The 14,655-nt window shown below is 31.1% G+C and overlaps 2 protein-coding genes across 2 annotated transcripts; one reads left to right on the top strand and one right to left on the bottom strand.

Annotated features, from left to right (window-relative positions):
- The first annotated feature begins 3,095 nt into the window (after positions 1-3,095).
- Positions 3,096-5,347, top strand: LOC110620379 (transcription factor MYB56). The gene is made up of 3 exons (XM_021764089.2): positions 3,096-4,021; positions 4,146-4,580; positions 4,685-5,347. Exons 1-3 carry the CDS (start codon positions 3,571-3,573, stop codon positions 4,954-4,956), a joined length of 1,158 nt encoding a protein of 385 aa, XP_021619781.2. The 5' UTR covers positions 3,096-3,570; the 3' UTR covers positions 4,957-5,347.
- Positions 5,348-9,072: 3,725 nt separating this feature from the next.
- Positions 9,073-11,422, bottom strand: LOC110621677 (WUSCHEL-related homeobox 11). The gene is made up of 3 exons (XM_021765953.2): positions 10,776-11,422; positions 9,987-10,165; positions 9,073-9,515 (listed from the first exon to the last, which is right to left on the bottom strand). Exons 1-3 carry the CDS (start codon positions 11,341-11,343, stop codon positions 9,498-9,500), a joined length of 765 nt encoding a protein of 254 aa, XP_021621645.1. The 5' UTR covers positions 11,344-11,422; the 3' UTR covers positions 9,073-9,497.
- Between the last annotated feature and the right edge of the window lie 3,233 nt (positions 11,423-14,655).

The following is a 14,655-nucleotide window of genomic DNA, read 5'->3' as shown; positions in this document are numbered from 1 at the left end:
ATACAAAGAAATTATCACAAAAATTGCAACTTTGTAGGCTTTTGGATACACACTCTCTCTATCAACTGTCAAAACCACATGCAACAAAATTAGTGTTATCATTCAGCCCAAAATCAAAAGAAAAAGGCTAGACAAAAGGAGATTGGGTGGGACAAACATGATACTCACCCTTTTCATTTTCATGAAAAATATTTATGAATTTTAATTTAATTAATTTTTATTTCTCTTTCAAAAACACCTACTTTTGCCTTTTTCCTTTATTGTATTCTTCTATGACAACAAATGATGTTTGTTAAACTAGAAGTTATTGCTTTAGTTAAATCCGCATTACCCATTAAACAATGCTTAATTATTTAGTTAGTTAACTAATCAAATGGAAATACAACCAAAAGATATCTCTTATGTTAGTCACATTCAATTACTAATTAAATTATAACAACTTCTAACTATAATTGATAATTAAATATTTGTTTTATGTTATCATAATACCCTTTTTAGTAAATAATAATTATTGTTTAAAGTGATTCTTAGTTAATGATGTTGTTAATTCAAGATTTTTGTTTTTTTTTTTAGTTTTCTCCATAGAAGATCAAAATAAACCTTGTTGAAGGAAGAAACTAGGTTTATGCCTAGGCAAGTGGCTTTTGCTAGCTGTGTTTGATGTTTGGATGGTGGGAAATGTTGGATTATTGTTTTAGGGTTGGGAAGGAAAAAGAATCAATGAGCTTCCAATTAATTACAAACCAAAAAAGTTATGAATGAATGGATGATGTGCTTTTTTTCTTTCAACAAAGGCTGCATTTTCTGTCCTTTTTGCTTCCTAAAGATAACAAACCTAACCAATTATTCCTTTTTTTTCAAAGTTTTCCTCCACAAATTCAGATAAATTATATTTTATTATTTATCACCATTTTTAGTCTTAATTTTTTATGGATGTAAAATACAAGACAATCGAGAATATCTTAAATTTTTTATAATAATTAATAATTAAAATTAATTAATAAAATTTTAAAAATTTTATCTGTATTTTTTAAAATTGATAAATTAATTAATGATTTTTTTTATAATATAAGAATTAAGTAATCTTTGTTAAAGTAGGAGAGGGCATTTAAGTCTTTTAAGGAAATAGGCACACGTGAGGAGAGAGCCCTCGAATTGAAAACGAAAACGGCGGGGCCCACTTCAAATATCCTCATAGATTTCATTACAAGAGACTGGACATATGTTTAGTAAAAAAGAAATCCTTAATAACCAACTCCAATTAGGACCGTACACGTGTTCGGTGGGAGTTAAGCCGCACGTGTAACGCCCCTGCTCGCACCCACACAATATCGTCATCGTAACCACAAAACGACAAAAATCGGAACTGTTTCTAGAAGGAGACAAAAGCCACGCACGAGGCCTACCCAGTGGCTCCAGGAAAAGAGAAATTAATAAATAAATAAATTAATTATTATGTATTTAAATTAATAAATTAAAAAAAAAACACTTGTGTTTGTGTGTGTTTGCTTGTAGAATATAATTTCTCAGTGGCTTTGAGTGTCATACGTTACGGTTAGCGATAAAAGGAAGATAGTTGTTGGAACAGAAACCTGAACCTTCACGCGTGTGCATTTAAAGTAACGTACTGTAACGCACTGAAACGATTCGTTTTATGCTTTTTTTTTTTCTTTTCATTTTCTTTTTTTGATTCTGTTAATGAGTTTCGGGGCAAGGGAAATACAACCTTTTTCAATGAATTTTCAGGGTTTTTTCACCTGATCTCAATGTTAATCACAGTCCTTAAAATTTTAGAGAGAAAGGAGAAGAGGAGATGAAATGAGTAGACATTTGTATGATAAAAATGATGAGTTACATCATCCAGCCATTCATTTAATTGTAGGATTGATCTATTTTTGTGGGTCCCTGAGGTTTATGGGCATTTTTTTCTCAAATAGAGGATAATATATCAAAGACATATGGGAGAAATTGTAGGTTATATTTGAGGTAAAATCCATAATGTGGGGCCAAATAATAATTAAAAAAAATAAAGAGAAGAGAGAAAAATTTTCAAAGGCATAGGAGTGGGGCAATGATCCCAACAGTCAAAAAGATTCAGGAGGAAAGAATACAAGAATGGAATAATTGTTCATCTTTTAGTAGTTTTAGGTTTAGCTAACTGAACATTATCATATAATTAATTATAAAAAAATGATCAAAAGCTGGTAAAAGAAATTAAAAGGAGATTGTGTTGAGTCCCCACTCAAAATTAACAACATTATTTTATTTTATTTTTAATTTTCCCCTATAAATCAAATGGGTGAATTAGAATAATTATTTTTTAAAGAATTTTTTAAGTAAAAAAAGGTATTTTGTACAATTAATTTTAGTGACTACCATGTGGAAAGCAAGGCATCATTAACATGAAATAGTATTTAGAAACGTTTCATTTATTCTATTTAATTTCAATTATATTAAATTTGAAATTCTAATAATTTTGAATATAAACCCAATGTAATTAACTAATAATTATTGATTTTCATTTTTTTTAAAAAATAAGTTTAATATGATTTTAAATGTGGGTTACTATTAATTTAAAACTATATCTTAATTGATAATATTAGTTAAATGGTTAAAAATAGAAACATTCATTAAGAGGTGCAACTTTAAAAATTAAATAATAAATATTTTTATAAAATTGAGATACCATTTAATTAGTTTTTTATATTATAAAAATTAAATAATAAAATAGTTGATAGTTAAAGTAAAAATTAAATAGTAATTTTTTAAAAAATAAAAATAAAAGTAATGATTTTTTTTTTCTTTTCAAAGAAAAGAATGGGTAGTATGGGATTCATATATAACTGAGGAAGCGAGGGAGGAAGGGGTCAGAGCTGAGAATGGACAGACAGGACAGGCAGTGGTGGAGATGGTGGGAGGTTTTAATTTTCCGTTTTGGTTTGAAAAGAAAAGTTAAAAGAGTTTCACAAGCAGACAAACAGATTCTGGTTTTCTCCAAACCCCAAGAAAGACCAGAAAGAAAGAGAAACACATACACCAATACCAATGCCAAAGCATATGTTTTTTGAGAGACACAACCCACCCACCCACCCACACGAGTGCCTCTCGACTTCCATGCAACTATAAACAAACCTTTCATTTTTTTTAACACACAGATCACTCACCACTCACAATACCATGACCCTCTCTCTCTGTTTTCGCATATTTACGTATAAAGAGTGAGAGAAAAAAAGTGAGAATCGTGTGGGTTCTTCTTTTCTCTTTTTCTTTCTCATTCAACAAACACTTTCAAACCCCATTCTGTTTCTTTTTTTAAACAAACTTTCTTATTTTTTCATTGTTTCCTCCTCTTGCTCTGCTTCATAAAAACTAAGCAAGTCTTCTCCTTTCTCTCTTGCCAAACTAATTACTTGCCTCTTTTGTTATGGTTCCTCAGATTGTGAGATAGAGGGATCTGTCTTTAACTCTGCTTGCGAGGCATTATAGAGAGGAGGAGGCGGCTTTGGGGTTATCAAGCTCTGTTTTACCTCATTTTCCTGTCTGGTTTTTTCTGGTTTCTTTTTGGTTAATATGAGTCTTCAACACCTAAAGAGTGGGTATCAAGACTTGAACTTTTTACCTCCACCTGCTGCTTCTCAGCTGTCTCTGGTTAACACATTTGGGGTAATTGGTAAGCCTATAGAGACTGAAACCATAAATACTCATGTGGGGTTTCAGATTTTGCGCCATTCAATGGACCTAAACGGAAACCCATGGAGTATTCATCAGGTAGAAAACAGGGGAACTAAGAGGCCTAATGATGGGAGTGATGGGCTTTTCGGAGTTCAAAAGAAAGCTCTCTCTTTGAATTTAGATGAAGAAGAGGAGCCTAATGGCTCTACTCCTGGTAAAAATGGGTATACAAAGCTTTGTGCACGAGGCCATTGGAGACCTGCTGAAGATGCTAAACTCAAAGAGCTTGTGGCTCAATACGGCCCTCAAAACTGGAATTTAATTGCTGAGAATCTCCAAGGAAGATCGGGTAAGCCCCCAATAAAAAAAAAATCTGCATTGGTCACCATCTAATTTATTTAATGAGAAACATCTAATTTTTAAGATCTTTTAGAATATTTGTTTGTTGAAGTTAAGCATGTTTGGATTTTCAGGGAAGAGCTGTAGATTAAGGTGGTTCAACCAACTGGATCCAAGAATCAACAAAAGGGCTTTCACCGAGGAGGAAGAAGACAGACTCTTAGCTGCTCATAGATTATATGGTAACAAATGGGCTATAATTGCGAGGCTCTTCCCCGGCAGAACTGATAATGCAGTGAAGAATCATTGGCATGTGATCATGGCTAGAAAACATAGAGAACAATCAAGCATTTACAGAAGGAGGAAGCCCTCTTCTTCTTCTAAAGTAGTCCCACCCATCAAAGAACTTGATGTTAATTTGCAAACCAATGCTTGCAGTGAATCAACAACCATCTCTAGCACCATTGATGAATCTGCTTCAACATGCACTGATCTCTCCCTCAGCCCTTCTTCAACCAAACCACACCCTAAGCTTTTCACTAGGTTCAGTCTCCAAGGAGCTCCCATGGGTATGCTTAATATATGTATTTTTCCTTAGTGGGTCTATTACATTTTTTTAAATTTTTGTTTGACTAAATGGTTATTTTTTGTTGATGGACTTGTGGGTTCACAGATTCATCTGCAGAAAAGGAAGTGATGATGAGAAATATAGCATTTGACAAGTTCTATAGCTGTAGTGGTGGCAAAGAGTTGTATCAAACTGGGTCCATGGGAGTGGTTAGGGTGATGGACCAATGTGGTCAGTCAGATTCAAACTCGGAAGTATCTGGAACTGAGTCAGTTGGAACCAACAGGATCAGCCCCTCTCTCTTTGGTGACAATGAAGATGGGAATCAGAAAATCAACTCGGCCTTTATTGACTTCCTCGGGGTCGGAGCTTCATGAGGTGAATTCATTTTGGTAGAAATTAATTAGAGGAAACCAGGCAGAAGTGGGTGTTAGGCTCTCATCCTCAGCTCTCATTGCTGCAGGCTTACAGAGTTTCATATACAGTTAGTTCCATAAGTAGAAAAAGAGAACAGCAGTAAAAAAACAGGTAAATAGGATGGGAAGCAGCAGCAGCAGCCCTATTTGTTTAAAAAATAATCCTTAAAAAAAAAAAAAGAAACCCCTCTTAGTTTTGGACTTATTTTATGTAGAAAAAAAATCATATGGGCTCAGGCTAAAGTGATCATCTGTGATGTATTATGTATATGCCTACAAGGCATTTTGTAATAGTGGAAGAGAGGCAAAAGCCAAAGCCAAAATATGATTGTGTTATTATTATTGTTATTTTTATTATTTATTTTTTTTAAAATAAAACTACTTATTATATTAATAAAATCTCATCAAATCAAATTTTATCAAATAAATAGAGATATTATTTCAAACAGAAAGATAATTATATCTCATAGATTTTTTAACTAAAACATGAGTTAAAGTAGTATTACGACGATCCCATCTAACAGAAATATTAGTTGTACAGTCTAATAAAAATTTACAATTATTCAAAATTAAACTCTTATATAAAATAATTTGGTAAAAATACTCTTCAAGTGTCTGTCTAAATCCCTGCATAAAATAATTTGATAAAATATTACTTCTTCTTTTTCATCTCTCAATGATAAATTATTAAAATCTCCCGAACAAAACCACGGAAAAGAGTTTCTACAAGATAAATTTCGAATAAGATTCCAAGATTGTCGTTGCGATTTCGAAAACCCATAATAACTAGTAAACCTCCATTAAACATTACTTTCTGAAACAACCGATTCAATAAAATTTAAAAAAAAGCCAACCAGAAAAATAGACTAATAACTCTTCTACATTAACCAAAAGTCTCATCCCAATCCTTGTCTATGGACTAAAAAGCGACTATCAAAATGTAAATAATTACGAAAAAATTTCATACGAAAACTAAGAGTTTTTGTTTCCATAAAAAATAAAATGTCCAGCTTGTAACTAGAAATCAAATCTTTCAATACGATAACTGTTCGAGAATTGCCGCCATAAATCTGCCAAAAAGTTCTGCATATTCTGAAAATTAATTGAATTATATGTGAAAAATATTTTCATTATACGAAAATTATAAGTGACTATCAGAATATCTATGGAGTTCTTAATAAGGACAATAATATTTTTTTCTTCATTGATAATCAATTGACTCAAATCGTCTTACATAGCGAAGGAGAAAGAAGAAGTTAGATTTAAAAAAGAGAAAAATGCGAGAGTACGGAGGCATGAAAGTACTGCTGAAGGAGACTTGAGTCGAAAGTATATGAAATATCTTTTTATTATTTATTTTTAAAATTTAAATAATATTTTTTAAAAAATAACTGATGCTTTGTCTGAATAAATGAATAATTTTAATATTTAAAATTTAAATAATATTAATTTTTTTTAATTGATATCAAAAGAAAATCAATGAATAATTTTAATACTTTTTAAAAATTTAAAGAGAAGCAATTACTATAACAATTTTGATGATTAAGTAGCTGATGAGATTGAAATTTGTGTACTTAAATGTTAGCTCTATATGTTATTCAAAGTGGATTGAAATTTTATTTTTAATTTAAAATTTAAAATTAATTTTTAAAAAAATTAATTTAAATTTTTTATTTACCGTTTTATTAATTAAATACGTAAAATTAATTTATAAGTTATTATTATAAAAAACGCAGTAGTTGGAGAAACAGTTTTGAGCCCAAAGTAAAGGAAAACCCAAATGAATAAAGGCCATGGACGTCTAAATACAAAATAGGAGAAAATAGCTATTTGTTGCACTGGGCTTTGAAATTTACCTGCTTTTTCTTTTTCAATCTAATTTCAATTAAATTCTAAATTTAAGAGCTCAAAATTTTAAAGATAATATTAATATTACTATGCTACATCTCATATACTTGTTTCTTTATTTTGTTACTTCAATTATATATCTAGCTTTACAATTTTTTCAAAAAATATTGCAATTTAGATATTATTTAACTTATTTTTATGAAAATAAACAGATAAATAATTGTTTATAAGTTATTTTAATTTTATAAATATTTTTTAAAAAATTGAATTTGTAGTTAAAATATTATACAAAAATTTAAAAAAATGTAAATTAAATTCACAAATTGAGAGTATAATATAACTAGTTATTTTAATCTTATTTAAGCCTCATAAGTAATTAATATAAGTGACAAAATTAATGTTAGTATAATTATTTTTTTTTCTATAATTTTCATTTATTTATTTTTTAATAATATTTTATTAAAATCGAAAAACTAATTAATTAACCCTAGCACAAAGACTAAATAAGAGGTTGGAGTATTGAGTTTGAAAACTTTCAAAATTCAACAAAATAGATTTATTGCGGAGCTAGGCTCTAAGTGCTTTGTATCTTCATTCGTGCTGCCTCTTGATGCATTTTGACAATATTTTTACTTAATATCGTAGATTAATTGTATTTTATGTAAGAAAAAAAAGAGTGATACGAGAAGCTTTGTATTTTCTATTTTTTTTTTTTTTTTATGTGGGGGTCATTATGAAGTGGTGGGTGAATAATGATTCTAAGCATAAATCAAGGGCTAAAAATCTAAAGATTAAAATGTAATAAAGTGAAGGCAACACAGACAGCCATTCGAGTTGAGGACCCTACAATATTCTTCTCAAACTTTTCCTTAGGAAACTGCTGAATTCACTCACTTTCTTCTCTTTTTAAGAATTCTATCCTTAATTAAAATTAGCTTAATGCAAATATATTTATGTGGTAATAATGATTTTGATTTCACTCATATCATCATCATCCTTAAAACACTCATTTAGACCAAACATTGCATCTATAGTTTATGTTTTAGAACCCTTTCTGCTGAACATAATCCAAATTACCCGCACGAAGATGCATGCACTTCCATCTTCTTCTTTCAATTTGCAACATTACTCTGTCATTATTATATTCATCCCTTCAAAAGATAATTGTTAATAATATATATATCCATGACTATTATTAAATTAAACGATCAGTGTTTTTATGTTTTTTTAAAGAAAGTAACTTCAAATTCTAAAAACTTGATAGCCACCGAGATTTATTTACGCGGAGGGAAGGCCAAGTCCAAAGATACTCCGCAAGCCCAAGATTCTAGGGACCCATCTCTTTTGTTTGATCCAGTATCTTCAGTCGTAACCCAAATACATAAGGCAGGTCAGATCGCTCACAAGTCCAAGACCGGTAAAGAAGAATCCAGTCCGGTGATGTAACGCGAGGAAGGACAACAGACCCAATCACTTCGCCACCCTACCTACATGAGCGCCGTGAAAAATTAAATGGCCGTTTGGCGCTGAAAGGAATTTTGACACTTCCGCACATACCTACGTAATATAAACATGTGATACTGTAGTAGAAAAATCGTTAAATATCACTAGCAGACAAAAAAAAGAAATAAAAGGAGATTACCAGCTAAATTTACATGCACACCGTAAATCCTGTTATCTGGATTCAGAACATCAAAACTGATTTAATTTCATGTACAAAGCACGTGTAAAAACCGATATAATTTCATATCTTGCCATTGCAATTGATTCATCATCTGTTTATGGGTCCATTATTCCCATTCATTTCATCCATAATTCTAGGAGAATTCCAAACAAAACTAGCCAGAATTTCATGCAAAGTGAACACAATATTTATAATACAATTTCATCATGATGCTCAGGTGAAGTCCTTTAGTCCATGGTCTTCAATGTCCCATGCAGCAAATCCACTCTTTCATTTTCTGCTTTTTGATGTGAAAAGCAGACATGTTTGGTTCTCATTTTGACAACAATTGCAAGTTGAGCTGCGCTGCATTTCATATCTAATAGGCTCTTCTCTATATGTATTTTCTCAAACTTTTACCTTAAATTCAGACTTAAGACTCTTAAATTTTAAAAATAATCAATCAGCAATAACTTGCAGCAAAATAAGACATTGTGAAAGGGTAACACTAACATGGAGAACTGAAACTGAATAGAAGAACAAGTACTTGATAATCAAATCATGAACAAGCAGATTGATTTGAACACTCACAAGGATGGTACATTGTTACTGATAGACAGTAGTATTACAATAATTAAATACACAACTTTTTTTTGGGAAGCCCAGAAGAGGAAATCAGCAAAGCAAGGTAAAGTATGAAAAGTATTTTTCTAGGCTTTTTTTTACTAATATATCTAATGATTTAAACCAGTCGGCGACAGATTGTCTTTTCTGACACATGGTTTCTGTAAATTATACTGCGCAGCTTGGGAAGCTTCCTCTGAAATTAACAAGAGAGAAGAACCACAAACAATTCAAAACAGAAAATCCATTGCACTTTTTTTTTTTTTTTTTACCTTTTTATATATATATATTTTCATAAGTGCCCTAACATATGCTGCAAACCAACGAAGAGGAAGCTCCCATTTCTTTATGCAGCTTTGACACCAATTTATGTTGGTCTTGAAACCTGTAATAAAAGAAAAAAAATTAATTAACTTATATATAAATATTGGAAAACAAGAGAGACAGAGAGTTGGGAACTGTCATTTCAATTCCTAATTAAAGTAACTAGTTTTAACTGTGTTTAGAAACCCTAATGACAATCTTTTAGTGGAATTCCTGAGTGTAAACAACACTTTACGTGTAAACTTCACTTTACGTCTCAACCTTTTAGAATCTTGAACTGAATAAAGTACATTAAAATGATCCCATCTTTGGATTCTTTGATTTATGTGAAATCTTGAAATGTGATCGTGAAGAGTGGTGAGAGAGAGAGAGAGTTCTCATGGAATTCAAGACATTCCCTCTTACCCATATTAAGCAAAAGAACCAAAAATCAGTATTAACGACTAGATTTGAGCACTACTTGAATGCAGTCTTCCAAACAAATTAGAAAAAGAAGATGATGAAGAAAATGAATCATTTCAATGATTTTTACCAGGAAGTAGCTTTCACCATGCTGTAAACTTTCCATTAAAAACCCATATTCATTAGAAGGCAAAATCACACCAGAGGAATGAACCAACATTACATCTTGACCAAACATTGCTTTCATGTCCAATGGCCCTCTTGGAACTTCTGTCGGAACTCCATTAATAAAAACTGTGATGAACCCTCCTGGATCAACATCAACACAACATCATCCTTGTCATTCCATCTCTAAATGCTACTAACTAAATTAAAAACTTAGAGATCACATCTTTCCGATGTTTTTTAATGATAAAAAATAGAACAGCACATGCAGTGACTAAAATTGAACAAGACACTGAATAATTCGATGGCCTAGTACAGTTAAAGATTTCATGTGGAATTTTTCTAGGTACTGCAACAGGCAGGGGGGGGGGGACCATTTTTTACTCACGGAAATTGAAGTAAAATTTTAATAAAACATGACTGCGGTTTACATCATTGAAAAGCTTGTAGCTCTCTCTCATACACACTCTTATGAAACCTAGACAGGAGCTTTATTTATATACATATAAACCTTGTTTTTTCTGAGACAGGAGTCATGGCTTGTTCAAATTTATGATAAATTTAGAGTTAGAGCTAACATGATCAATAATTATATAATATTTTAAGCTAAGGAAATCTAATTAGGGTAGGAATCAAGAAAAATGATATGTAGAACCAGAAGCTAATGAAAGATATCTTCTTCAAGGGAAGAAATAATTTTCCATGAAGAAAGCAATCAGAGATCAAGAAACTTAGCCATGCACTTAACCCTTACCAAAATTTGATGTTTCTGATGGGGATAAAATTGAAGATATACTAGAACCGTGCTCGATTTCTTGAAAACCCATTTGATTAGGCATTGGAAACAAATTGGCTACACCATCTTCATGTCCAAAAATTCCACAGGAAGAAGAGGAACCCACATGATAAGGAGACACAGCAAATGAAGAAGAATTTGCGAACCCCATGAGGGAAGAACTGCCACCACTGCTACCACCAGAACCACCTTCGTATTGAATTACACCACCACTAGCTTGAGCTTGTTGATTTCTTTGAGCTTCAGCCAGAGAAGCTTGCATCTGGCGTTGCCGTCGACGAGATCTTGACCGTCGGTTTTGAAACCAGTAGAAAACATTGGCATCCCCAACAGAACCAAACTTCTCAAGAAGTTTCCTTATTCTCACAGTTTCATCCTTGGGTGGATTCACCATTCCACTATTAAAAATGGATTCAAGTATCAAGATTTGCTCAGGTTTTGGAGTCCACCTTGACCTCACTGGTTCACTTCTCTCAGTGCCATGGTGGCCTGGACTATTGAGAAATTGACCTTGATTATCTTCCATAACTGAGAAGAAATTAGAATTGAAAAGAAATTTTTTTGATGCAAAATCCTATGTTTAATAAATAATAAAAACAAAAAAGAGGCACATAACACAAGCAAGAATGCATCGAAAGCTGAAGAAGATATATAAAGGGGAGGAAAGAATGTTACTTTGATTTAAATTACGATATTAACCTTTGAGTTCGGCAGGAGCCTTGATGAAATTTCATGTCAATCTGTATTAAGCTTTATTTTGATCTTACAATAGTCAACCTTCTTACACCTGGCCCTGCTTAGTTTAATAGGTTTAAGGATTATGATCGGTCAAAGAAATAACTTCAATTAATTAATATCATTAAATTAGATCAAGTTTGTTTCATCTGAAGTATCTTATTTTTGTTTTGATATTAAAAAAAATAAGTAAAAAATAATTTTCTATAATCATTTTTATATATTTTGAAAAACTATAGTTAATATAATTAAACAACAATTTTTTTACTGTATTTTCTAATATATCACTAATTCATATATATTGCTCTACTACTTAAGTTGACTAATTTTATCTTATAAATAAATAATTTTATCTCTTATATACATATTAAATAGGGATTTAATATAAAAACTTTATAGTTTTTTATTCCATTCATCTCTACCCCTAACAAATAGTATGTACTTCAAAAATCAAACATTGGTAACAGTATTGTCGAGTATTATATGTAATATCCTTCTCTCACGTTAAAAAGAAAACATTATTGAAACATCATGAAACTGAATAGATTTGAAGAGATCATAGTAGCAGCAGCAGTAGTCTAGTAATAAGCTTGAAAAATGGAAGGAATGGTTAGATGAAGGAAGGAAAACTATGATGGGGAAAAAGAAGAAAAGGGTATGGTCAAAAATGGTAATGTGAAAAGAGGGAAGAGAAGCAAAAGTTGGCTAGGGTTTTCGGCTAGGGAAGTGCATGTGAAGGACTGCATGGAAAGTAGAGTCAGGAATATTTAAAAAGAAAAAAATGGGGAACAAAGAGTGAAAGAATCCAAATAGATGGTCAAGAAACCGTGCAATAATTTATTAAGAATGACGTATAAGGAAACATGGCTTAGAGACTCTCTCTCTCTCTCTCTCTCTCTCTCTCTCTCTCTCTCACCACCTTTTTACATTAAACGAGAGGAAGGAAACCTCTCCTTAAGGTTGGCTTAAACTTCGAACACTTCTTCTTCTCCTTCCTTTTTTACTATTTTTTTATGTACCAATCTGAAACCGACCCTCTGCTTCTCTTTCAGACACGGTTTCCACCCTCTGCTTCTTTGTTCTTGCTTTCGTTTTTAACTACTCTTTATTCTTTTCATTATCATGTTGTTTTTTTAAAGAAAAAAACCGCAGGGTTTTCTCGACACAGGAATTCTTTTTATGTTTGTTTCCTCGGAAAATCTGATTGATATATGGTGAAGTTGCAGCTGATTTTGTGTACTGGAAATTCAAATTGAGGACATTGCTCGAATTGAGAAGTGGATCTTCTACCATGGAAAGCTTTTGAAATACATAGAAAAATTGTTTTAACTTTTATATAATTTGGACTTTTAAACATCAATTTATATTTTCCATAGATTTCGAGCATATAAATTCAACTTAGCTTAAGTTCAATTTCAAACTTCTTGAGTGGAATATGTTTTACTTACATGTCACCCATTTACTATTTTCTCAAAAAAAGCCTGCTCTTATTATCAATATAACCTCGCAAGAACAATAAATAGATCACATAAATTATTTTTCTCAATTAATTATGAAAATATGGAAATTCCGAAATTAAAAATATGAATTTTCAACATGTTATTCACTAGTTCTTTGAAAAGATTAAAGCAAAACAACAATCAACAAGGCAAAGGCCATGCTTGATGTTGGTTAAGGAAAAAATCCATAAAATTGCATGTCCTTAGAAGAAAAAAAAAGTTCCCATTTTTCCAAAAAAAAACAAAAAAAAAGAGAGAAACTTTATTTAATGGCAAAGTTTTATTGCATATATTCTGTCTGCAGAAACACTTGGTGTCCAGAGGCAGCAATTGAAGAAGTTGGTGAAACACATGTTAAAGCACCAGCAAATTAAACCTAAATTGCTCACTACATGTGCCCTAAAAGCAGAACTAGATGTTGGTCGGTGTCCCATAAAGATATAATTCTTCAAAAATCTGTCCTAAGAGAAATTTCCTTTTTTTTTTTTAATTTTTTGAAAAAAAAAAGCAAATAAAAAAAAAGAAGATGAAAAATCAAATCATGGGTATACGTGAGTTTGGTAGGTTACCACTTGTGTGACTTTTACAAGGTTTTCTAGGGCTTTGGACTGTAGCTACAAATGGAAAACTGCCTACTTAGCATTTTTAGTGAAAGGAATCTACTGTGGTTAGCTTATCTAGCTTGCTTTGGTGACAGCTTTTAGTTTTTAATTTATTTATTTTATTAATTTATTAGTTTTAGCCTACTGCAGATGTGACTGTCACTTCCCACTTCCTTTGTTGATTGATTTGATAGGCTGCTTGGACTTAACAATGCCTTACTGGAATTCTATTTTTGCCCTCGTTAACTTTGGCCATCATTTCTCATCATAAATCAAGAGACACCATTCTAGGCTTATTATAGCTCTATTTAGGATAATTCTGTTTCGACTAAAAATAAATAAATAAATAAATAATTTCTGTACATAATTATCTCTAACAACTAACATATTTAGAACTTAAATTTCACTGGCTTCATTAACCACCATTGTCAAATTTGATTATGTAATATTAAATATTTAAGACTAAGTTTACATAGGATAGGATATGAAATTATTATATTAGAAGATGGATCCATTGTGTTTGAGATAAAGGTAGAGTAAAATAAAAATATTTTTTTTCTTATATTTTGTGAACATTTATAATTTTTTCATCGCAAATTAAAAGACCACAATGGAAAAATTGATTGCCAAATAATTGCAGTTGCATTGGAGTGATGATCCAGCGAAAGAAGCAGAGCTCTTGCATGAAATCCACCAAGGACTGCCTGGCCCATAACATGTTGCTTGGTCCAATAATCCACCACTCTTAACATTTTAAACATTATTTAAAAAAACAATTTAGAAAATTTATTTTATTATTTTACTGTTTTATAATTAAAAGATGATAAACTATTTTGAATAAAAAATATGTCCGATATGTGATTTTATTTGTTATTTTTTATATAATTATTCACTTCATTAAAAATAAAAATAAAAATAAAAATGAATGAGGAACAAATATAATATATATATATATATAATATTATTGAAGAAATTGGAAATTATCATATTATTGTGTTTGCT

Source organism: Manihot esculenta, chromosome 8 (assembly GCF_001659605.2).
Source record: "Manihot esculenta cultivar AM560-2 chromosome 8, M.esculenta_v8, whole genome shotgun sequence".
Taxonomy (NCBI): Eukaryota; Viridiplantae; Streptophyta; class Magnoliopsida; order Malpighiales; family Euphorbiaceae; genus Manihot; species Manihot esculenta.
This window is presented reverse-complemented; position numbering and strand designations above follow the sequence as displayed.

Excerpts from the sequence above, each read along its gene's own strand:
- LOC110620379 (XM_021764089.2), top strand. The coding sequence starts at position 3,571 with ATGAGTCTTCAACACCTAAAGAGTGGGTATCAAGACTTGAACTTTTTA. Across the intron at positions 4,022-4,145 it reads GAATCTCCAAGGAAGATCGG|GGAAGAGCTGTAGATTAAGG; the intron begins GTAAGCCCCCAA and ends TTGGATTTTCAG. Across the intron at positions 4,581-4,684 it reads TCTCCAAGGAGCTCCCATGG|ATTCATCTGCAGAAAAGGAA; the intron begins GTATGCTTAATA and ends GTGGGTTCACAG.
- LOC110621677 (XM_021765953.2), bottom strand. The coding sequence starts at position 11,343 with ATGGAAGATAATCAAGGTCAATTTCTCAATAGTCCAGGCCACCATGGC. Across the intron at positions 10,166-10,775 it reads ATCAGAAACATCAAATTTTG|GAGGGTTCATCACAGTTTTT; the intron begins GTAAGGGTTAAG and ends ATGTTGATCCAG.